The sequence below is a fragment of the Mytilus trossulus genome, chromosome 2, assembly GCF_036588685.1.
Source record: "Mytilus trossulus isolate FHL-02 chromosome 2, PNRI_Mtr1.1.1.hap1, whole genome shotgun sequence".
Classification (NCBI taxonomy): domain Eukaryota; kingdom Metazoa; phylum Mollusca; class Bivalvia; order Mytilida; family Mytilidae; genus Mytilus; species Mytilus trossulus.
In genome coordinates, this window is record NC_086374.1 from 49871265 (window position 1) to 49881943 (window position 10679).

Consider the following 10679-nt stretch of genomic DNA (forward strand, 5'->3'; position numbering starts at 1 on the left):
AGAAAAAAAAGAAAAAAAAAACATTAGAAAAACAATAAGGTCTTTCCCATGTAGGGGAAAGACCTTAATAACTGTCGAATGACTTGAAACTACATTTGCAGTGGTTAGCATCAGAAACAGGTTAGAAATCCATCAAACGTATTAGTACAAAACTATTCTACCAGACAAATTTGTGATTAATTTATTGCCATAGGATTGTCGAAGAATTTGATCATTTTATCAGCTGTTTCCGAATCCAGACTACAGTCTAATAGATCTTCTTTGTTAGCTTTTACTATATTAGCCAAGCTTCCTAAACAGTCCTGCAATATATGTATCTGTAATGTTGTTAAGGATCGTATGAAATCAAGAGTTTCTGACAATGTCTAGTGGACATTTGGACAGATAATAAGTCAATATGAAAAGATTGGAACCCGTGAACTGTGTTACCAGTTCATGTGTAACCCATCTCTTGCTAACGGATTCACATGAATACGGATTTAATGAGGTCGAATTATTCGCTTGCAAGTAAATAATATATAACCGATAGTTCTTTGCTTTCTTTTGACAAATGTGTAGCAAACTGGATGATAAAGCGAATTATTATATCACTTTTTAAGTTTCATTAATAATTGAACAAAAATATATTATTTTATGTTTTCTATATCTCGTAGATGATGCCATTTTAAATAGTAAAACGATGATTTACATATTTTAAATCTATGGCATGAAATTACAGTTTGATACATTATAAAGAGTTCATGCATTGTTAATGTTTTTAGTGTGGGATAAATCAAATATGAGATCTTTGAACATGAATTAGACAGCTAATGTCACAAAAAATGAACAAACAGCATATAATAGCTCACTTGAGTTCTAATTATCATTTTTAACACTGACCTAAAAGTTTTTTTATGAAACACCTCTCATACATTTATCTGTTTTAAATTACCCAAATACCAATTGTTTTATTTTGATGTTCTGATTCGGCAAACCTTGTAAAAGTAATTTCACAATATCAAAGTATTATACTAATACTCAAGAATTTTATAAATATACTGCCGAAATTTACCCGAAAGTAATTTACTTTTAAATGAATCAAATGTAAACGGTGATAACTTTACGGTTCATACATCGTTGACAATGTAATGGAAGTTGATGCGACTGTCATACAAGTGAGAGGTTTAGCTAGCTATAAAACCAGGTTCAATCCACCATTTTCTACATTAGAAAATGCCTGTACCAAGTCAGGAATATAACAGTTGTTATCCATTCGTTTGATGTGTTTGGACTTTTGATTTTTGATTTTCCTTTTTGAATTTTCCTCGGAGTTCAGTATTTTTGTGTTTTTACTTTTTTCCTAGATATATAAATGTTTAAGTTTTACACGGGAAACTATAGACTACACTAAAATTGCAAGTGTTCGTTCCCCTTTCGGTTAATATTATAAGTTACACAGTGTGCAATTGTCCTGATACGAGAATTTATCGGGTCAATAAAATCCATATCGCGTGAGGCGAAGCCAAACCCGATATGAATTTTATTGACCCGAAAAAATCCGTATTAGGACAATTGAACACTGTGTAACGAATTAGTCCTGAGTTTGTTAGATTACATTATATTATAAATAAATTCAATATAAGGACAATATCAACCAAATATATTTTAGATATTTAATCTAAAACTGTGAAAAAATATTAGGACTATAAAGTTAAATCTTTATTTGCAAAACATACAAAAACCAATTTTGGTTGTGGCAAATACATTGACAAACAAATGTAATGAAACATAATGAAAACTCGACAATATTATAAGAAATATGATAAAATCAGTTACTGTTCTCCTTTCCTCAGTTCTAATGACTCTTTAATAAAAGAAACAACTGCTTTTACATCATTTGGTGTTGATGGATTAAGTATTATCACGAGTTTATCAGTAAAATTAAGTGTAATAAAATTTACATATTTTTGTATATAATATTTTAGAAAGATTTCTCTTTTATTTTTATTTATTTTATTAATAAAGCAACTCATTTTTTTCATTTTTTTATTAGGTCAATGGTATAAGGTAGATAATCCCAATTGACGTAATAAATAAGGGAGATAATTCTTATTGACATTATAAAAAAATGTACTGAAATTTATTAGGACAATATTAGCCAATCAAATTGCGAGAAATTACTCTAAATCAGCTAGGATATTCCTTTTTAGGAAGGTAAATTAATGTTCGTTTGTCATCATCTTATGGGGTTTATATTTCACCACTCGTTTTCTATGCTCGTGTTTGTAACAAGTTGTGACGTCTTGGGTTTCAATACTCTATGTTATACTATTACTTGTACTTGTAAATGATTAAATCAGAGATTTTATTACCACAAATTACTAGTACCAATGGCGGATCCAGAAATTTACATAAGTGGGGGCCCACTGACTGACCTAAGAGAGGGCCCGCTCCAGTCACGCTTCAATGATTCCCTATATAAACAACCAACTTGATTTCTTTTCCCAAAAAGAGGGGGCCAGGGCCCCCTGCCCCACCCCCTAAATCCGCCTATGAGTACTGAAAACCTTTACTAAATTCTTCAAAAGATACAGATATTTGGTTTGGAAGTTCTGTATCTCCTTGGAATGGACCAAACACATATTTATATTCAGACCAGTCGTATCCTTTGCCATCTATATATATAGAAGAACCTAAAATTTGCGAAAGCAAATTTACAGATCTAACATTGTTGGGTTGATGTTTAGACGAGTTGTATATATATATATATATATATGCTTGACTGAGTTGGTTCAACGATTGAAGTTGGGATTGGCGTTGTTGGACGATACTATCCAAAATATCATAGTCTATTGGTTCTAATCAGGTGGCTTTGAAAGCAAGGGTTGTCCATATATATTGTTGTGTAAGGACTCCAATGGTTATCCTTGTCATTTAGGGTCGAATATTGTTATCCTGAGTTGGTTCCCATCTGTCGGCCATAACTTGAGCATAAGCGGCTGCAAGAGTTCGTCTTTACAAAGTTTAAGCAATTCAGTGGACTAGGTGTGTACAGTACTGCGGCTAAAGGACAATGCATATGCTTCCTACGTCGTAGCCTGTTCGCCGCCAAACTTTCTGCATGCAGGCAGGGGTGCTTATTTAACGCCAGTATACGCGACTTCGTTCATTATTGGCATTATTACCGTTTCAAAGAATAAACGGGACTCGCCGCTAACCAAATTCGGCGCCAGTTCCTCAAATTCCAGGTCCTCAATGACACCAACGAACACGTGCATATATGAGTACAATGTAGGGTCAAAACTGGTCCAACAGAAGATATTGTTGTCAGAGTTCAACTTTCTTGAAACTTTCTTGAAACGATTTACGGATTGTCAGGGCTGAAATTTACCGTTAACCTGGGATACAAGGATCAGTGATTATAGAACCGTGACTATAAGAGAACTCGGATAGAACTATCGTGAGCTAGAAGATTTATGCGATGTCTACTACTTAGAGGGAGATTTTGAGCTGATGCCGTTTAATTAATATCTGTCAAAGACGTGAAAAGGCGAAAGATATCAAAGGAACATATATATATAGATTCTTACATTGGTACCAGTGGATTATCGGATTTATCCAATCAAGATTGTTTAAAATTTATAATTTAACTATCGAGATTGGATAAATCCGATAATTCACGAGTAACTATGTAAGAATCTGTTTCTCTAATGATTAAAAAATACATTTTCTTTTTTTGTTAACCGAAAATCCCCTTCGAGTGCCTTTCACTTTGCACGAAGTTGTCAATTTCATTAACACCTGTTAGCATATTTTGATTCATCCAGTTAGCTAAAAAGGTCATGACCCTTAAAATCATCCAATGATGATCTGAGATCACCGGCAACCACACGTTGATTAAATTTTTTTATACAATGGGTTAGGAAAGCGATAAATTTCCATAGAATTAGAGAAATATTATATATATACAAACTCATAAGTTATAAAAGGATATGATGTTCACTTAGACCGAGCTGTTCAAGGGCAGATTTCGTGGTATCGTCTATGCTGAAATGATGAGCCAGTTCATCTAATCTCCTGAACATGACATCTGAGGTTGGCTTACACAATACCTACAAGTTAGTATAAGAAGGTTGAAGAATACCGTTACAAGCTCTTAAATTTTGTGAATAATCTCATCATGGAAAACTTATAAATCCAAAAAAATGTATATAGCTTTATTAAAATGTTTAGTATAAGATTAATGTTCATAATTAAAAAATCCAAAACTAGCTAAATAGCAATGTAACTGAATAACAAAATATTTACGTTAATTATACAAATTATATCCTGTTGGTAAACAAGTTTTATGAAATATTAAAAAAAAAAAAGGAATAGACATTATGGCCGTTCACTTTTGAATTGTGGAGTCTGTACCAAAAAAGTACACACACAATGGGTTATTATATATGATAAATTAACCGGGAGGTTGCATAACCCGATTGATAAACCCATCGTTGTAACTGTTAGATATAAACGTTGGTACTGTGGTAGGTGAATTAAGCTACCTCCTTGATTAAACTAAATGCTTATCACATTTTTGTTATTTACGTAGCATCAGCATTCGATTTTTTGAGATGACATACCTTTGCAATGTTTATCATAGCCTGAATCCCTTCATCAACATTATGTATAGCTATCATCTGTAGTTTGGTCTCCAAAAATCTTTAAAGAAAAACATTTGCTGATCATATATCGGTCGAACTGAGATCGTCTTCCAGTAAATTACACCACTCCAGACCTAGCTGCGAAAACGTAGCGGTCCTTTAAATGATTTTTGATATTTGCGGACCAAAAAAAAAAACGTTTTCGCAGCTACTCCAGACCCTTTTGTTTTCCACATAATTAATATTGCCAATAATTAACCAGTTCTGGGTCGAATCCGTTACCGATACCAATAGTATATTCACCTGTTACGCATTACCTTATCTGTACGTTCCGCATTTGACAGGCGCACCACCAAATGGTGTAGTTAAGATTTTGCTATATACACGGGTCATAGTCAAAGGGCTGACACTAATAAATTCAATCATTGTCAAATTTTTCCCTATTGTAGTTTTATTCAGCAATCAGCCAGACTTTCTAAGATAACTAATATAGGACAATGATGTTGATTGAAAAATACGGCTCCATTCCTGGATAGCCAGGACCTTTTGCTTTCCAAATAATTAATATTACCAATAATTGATAAGTTCCAGGTCGACGGGTTCAAACAGAAAGATTTGAAAGCAGAGAAAACTGTGTATCTTATAATCGACATGAATTTCTCAGATGACAATACCAATTGCTAAAAATAAGGCTTAGACATAGTTATATACTTTAATTCAGTCACGGACCAGCGATATCACGGCAGTGTACTTGTTGTATTGATTATGATACGTTACAATAGGTTACAGAACTTGAAAGCTTAAAGGAAAGTATTAACCTATAAACATTGTGAACGTAAGTACAAACAAATGAGATGTAGGTCGACTGGATCAACCTTTTATCTATAAAAAATGTTAATGTCCGTACAATCTAATGTCATTTTGTAATATACCCAAGAAATACCACCCTCAATATACTTTGTTCAGTTGCTTCTTTCGGGATGGGATGTTTCATTTGCGCGTTGTATATATTCTTTATTGCAAAATTACACCCATAAGGATTAAGAAATACAATCAAACAATGTTGTGCAATATTTAAGCAGTGTTAACGAAGACAGAACAATTTTTTTTTAATGTATTTGTAGTCTTGGGCCTCGATGGTTAATTTAGGGGAGACCTATTCCTCGATCATTGTCGATGGGAGAGTCTTCTCATAATACATGATACTTATATTGGACGACTTTTAAGGATCATTTTAGACATTGATTCTAAAGACAGTACCCAGATCGGACACCAATTTAAGAAAGGGTCGAACGAAGATCTGACTCGGGTCTATAGTAACATCATATATATAAAATATGTACATGTAGTGACAGATGGCGTATATGCGTATCATTCGAGCAATGACAGTATGACTCTTAAAGGACATTTTAATAGCCTAAACTGGCAACTTGCATACATAGGAGTACTTTTCCATATAAAATAATATATCCTATATTAGAACAGGTCAGCGGAAAGTATTAAAAAAGCATTGTTCTTTTACTTGAACCAAAATTAAGTATTTTGTATAGTGAAAATGATATTTGTATTCCCAAAATTAATTTAAACCAGTGTAACTCACTTTGTTTGTATCTCTGAACAAATTCTCATTTCACGTTCGCTGTGCAAAGACGCCAACATTAGAGCATAACCTCTGGCGTGAAGCTGGGTAAATTTTTCAGTCCTGTTGATATAAATAAGTTGATAGCTGTACATTATGGTTTTGATTCTAAATTAGAAACTCTCAATTTGCAAAGTAATTGCGCCAGATTTTGTGTCTTCATCGGTGTTCATTACAGTGGTGGATCCAGAGGGTATTCCAGGGGTTGGACCTCCACTAATCAGTTTGTGTACGGAAAAATATGGTTTGAACTCCAACTTTTTATATTGATTGATTGATTGATTGTTGGTTGCTTAACGTCCGATGGCAAATATTTCATGCATATTCAGGACGAGATCAAGTTCACAATGAATACAATAGGTAGGTTGATACAATCGAGGCCATATGGGATGATGGTCGGAGAAATTTGGACTGCCACCGGAAAAAGAGGGTATATTGGATATGGACAGAAATTTTGCCTAGCAACAGGTCACCTACGGACCCTCAAAGAGTTGTTGCAAGGGTTCTTAACGTGCAAAGAGTGTGGCACTCTCTTTACACGAGGCATCGGATTTAACGTCCCCTTCTGACCGGACGTGACTGCGAACTTAATACATCCCGCACAGCCAAACGGACGCCCCACTTCGGCAAGCGTTTTACTGCCGGTCGGGAGAAGACCAAGTGACCATATTTCTATACCCCAGTCACCCTTGGGGAAGCAACTTTTTATATGATTTGCGTGTGTTGCCGGGGACCCCTTTTGAAAAATGGCTGAATAGCCCCTGGTTCATATTTTATTTAAGCTATATATATATAACTGCATGTTATCAACAGATTCTGCGTTATATTTCTCTAATCGTTTGGACAATGCTATACCATTTGTATCATCAGCATATAGTGATAGAGCTACAAACGCTGGCGCAATTACAGAAGTCATAAAGTCGGATAGTTGTCTCATTGGCAATTATACCAGTAATTAGTCGGTGATGTAGTCAGGTAAGAATGGAAGCAATTATTCCATGGATTCATTACAAAATCAGGTGCAAATCAATAACAATTACGATAATCAATTACGATAATGGAAGCAACTACGGAAAGAAATCCCCAATTTTAATCAAGTACAAAAGTCTATTAGAGATAACTTGGGCAAAGGTCTCATTTTTCAGTTTCCTTATCAAATCCAAGTAAAAAGATGCGATTTAAAAGATAGGGAAACAATTAAAACAAACAACCGTGACCTTGCCAAAAAGATAAAGAGACGAAGAGACAAATTAGTTGTCCTCACATAGAACTGATTTCTTTCCGAAGCCGAAGTGAACTATGGAACTCCGACATGCTGAATATTTCCTATTACATGATGCGTGACACCCATGTAATTGTTGTTCGTGTTGTGTAAAAATCTAGCAATAGAACGTTTCCTTAATAAGCTGAACTTAACTGAAGTTGATTCTTCAGTTTTATTTGTCATTTTGAACGTTGGGAGAGGCCTTTTTTTTTTATCTTCTTCATGTTAATATAGTACAGTTATAACTCCCAAGGTTAAAGAACTGGAACAAGTCGCTTCCGCTGCCTATAATATACTAGTATAGCATTTTTTTATTTTTACGTGTGGTAATTAATCTCATGGCTGGTTTACTAGGTCCCATTTACCTTCAGCTTTCAACTCTTTGTACTACGAGCACATCGCACCCCGAGAAGACTAACCGATCATTGATTGCCCCATTCCAGTAATATAAAACTACATACTAGAATTGTTGGTATGCTGTTGCTCATACGAAAGACTTTAAATCCAATAACAAGTCGATGCTTTGGGACGTACATATATCATTCTTCTTCTTCCAAGTACATTCGTGTATTTAATTATTCGATATATGATACCAGGACATTTTGTTTTCATTGGCTTTACATACATGTACATAATTTTCATCCGCAAACGTATTTTTATAAAGTTTGCAGTCGACACAATTTTTGCCTATGACTATAGTTTTAATGCATAACCCATGTGCAAGTTATAACAGTGTTGCATGTCACAAAACCAAGCTTGTTATAAGTCTATTGAACGACATGACCATCTCTTAACTTCGTACATGTATATATATAATTCATATCTTGCGGTTTAACCCTTGCGCTACGATTTAAGGTAACGAGTTAAGATGAAACCACATAGCGGTAAAGATAAAACCGCAAGTTATGAAGTACATAAAGACGCCCTAAGACAGCCTGACGTTCAGTGTTGTTCCTATGATCGTAATACTTGTTGCATGCCCTTTTTTTTTAATCTTGATTCACTAGTGTTGTAACATTAAACGTAAGAAATTCATATTTGTTCTCGAATATTGACAGAAAAAAAACCTCCCCTTTCGAATTAATGTCGTAGCATATAAAGAATTAGCACTCGAGGACTTTCATACTAATTATATAAGCAAAGAAAACAGAGTAATTAGTCCTATAATTTACAGACACGAGGACCATGCATTTACCGTAATCTAAACATTCGAAACAAGACATGGATACTATTTCTGAATGGATTAAAGATGCCCCGAGTTCGTTGGTACAAATCAGAATAAACAAGAAAGTGTCCAAAGAACAAGGATGCCCCACTTGCACCACCATTTTTATGTTCAGTTCACCGTGAAATTGGAAAAATAACACTGTGATTTTGCAGTACAATATGAAAAATAGCATAGGGAACATTTGTACTAATTAGATGTTTCAAATTGATTGCACTTCAACTTCATCAGAAACTACCTCGACCAAAAACTATAACCTGAATCGAGACAGACGGACGAACGGACGGACGCACAGACCGAAAAACATTACTCCCCTAGGTTGGTCATTAAAAAACAGTTAACTATTGCCGCATTATTACTAAAGACTGATACTGCCTTGTATGAAAACAGTAGCTTTTCAAAAAGCTATGCCCCCGGACGCGTATCTTCTCACGATAATGGTGATGATGTTATAATCATAGAACTTTAAAATATACATACAAAATACTTACAGCTGGAGAACTTCATGCTTTATGTCAAACTGTCCAATAGTGCAACTACTTAAAGGTATAACCAGGAAAGCGACACCCGACTTGGGAAATATAACGGAGTTTTCTATTGTAGAGTTTGATCCTGTAATAAAGATAACCAATAATTAATGGTTTCACACTAACAAGAATGTATTTTAAGAGGTCCATATAATAGAATATAAAGTTTGATGTTCATCCCGGGTACGTGGCCGACCCAGCGCCTAACAGTGACCATAAAAAGATTGCGTGTTGAAACAAATGTCCTCCGTAAAATGTAAAAAAACATGATAATGCTAGTTTCAAAGAGTTTTCTGTTTGAATCATTTTTTTTACAACGTAAAGTGAGGCTGCTTTAACTAGTTAAATACGCCTTATAATCATGTTCATAACAGCGTGGATTACCGCAATACTTACCAGTATGTTGATAATAGTACTTAATCGTTTACCTTAAACTTGTTTGTCATCGGCTATCGGTAACAGTGATTTTACGAACACTCAGACTGTCTAAGGCCTTCCAGAGCAGATTAAAATAGAAAAAAGTTCATGTATGCTGGTTCACAAGAAAAAAAAAAGAAAGTTTAAGTATTCAATATTTCATTTGCGCTGATTGTTTCTTTCATTTGCGTAAATTACAGGTGAATGTCATTTTTTATTTATCATTTTAGACCAGAAATGAGTTGGACAGAGTAACGTAGTGTGTATAATTATATGTTCTTATACGTAGTATTAGAAGATCTTAGAATGTATGATCATGTATGGCATTTGTCATCAGAAGGTGCGTCATAGTCGTGGCATAATGCCTCTGTCTTTCGGTCATCTGCCACATGGTTATGCTCGTTCTGTGTTTTGACAATATTCAGACTATCAGAATCCGTGATGACTGGCTTTACACGAGTTGATGGTACACTGAGATAAGATACTCCTGACGAAAAAGTAAAATGATAAACAACGTCATTCCTATTTGAGTTAACGCATACCACGTATTTTCATCCGATGTTGTCGAAGTACTTTATCCCAACCTGATCCTTGCAAAGACTGGTTCAGTATAACTGGCCACGTATCCATTTCCAGAAATCGAAGAATCTTTCAACAAGCTTTGTAAACATAGCAGACGAATTTTGCCTCTCGCGTCATTGAAAAATGCTTATATCATTGCAAAATTCATGAAAACGAACGATGTTGGATCCTAGCAGTTCATCAATGAATCGTGCGATTTAAGTTAATGAATATATATAGGTAAGGAATGTTTGTGACATAAAACACAAACTTTTGTTTCTTTAAATTAAAACAAATCAAGGGTGCTCTCTTACACGGTCGCGTTAATGTAAATAAATATAGTCATAACACGAATATTTCTAAACCAGGAAAACATATCTGATTAGTTTGAGCTCAATTCAAATGAAAATAGCCATTTTAA

General features: G+C 34.5%; 1 protein-coding gene across 1 annotated transcript; it reads right to left on the reverse strand.

Moving 5' to 3' along the window:
• Positions 1-165: 165 nt before the first annotated feature.
• On the reverse strand, positions 166-10383 carry LOC134707495 (protein SPO16 homolog). The gene is made up of 6 exons (XM_063567276.1): positions 10240-10383; positions 9245-9365; positions 6226-6327; positions 4605-4683; positions 3973-4091; positions 166-318 (listed from the first exon to the last, which is right to left on the reverse strand). Exons 1-6 carry the CDS (start codon positions 10325-10327, stop codon positions 177-179), a joined length of 651 nt encoding a protein of 216 aa, XP_063423346.1. The 5' UTR covers positions 10328-10383; the 3' UTR covers positions 166-176.
• Between the last annotated feature and the right edge of the window lie 296 nt (positions 10384-10679).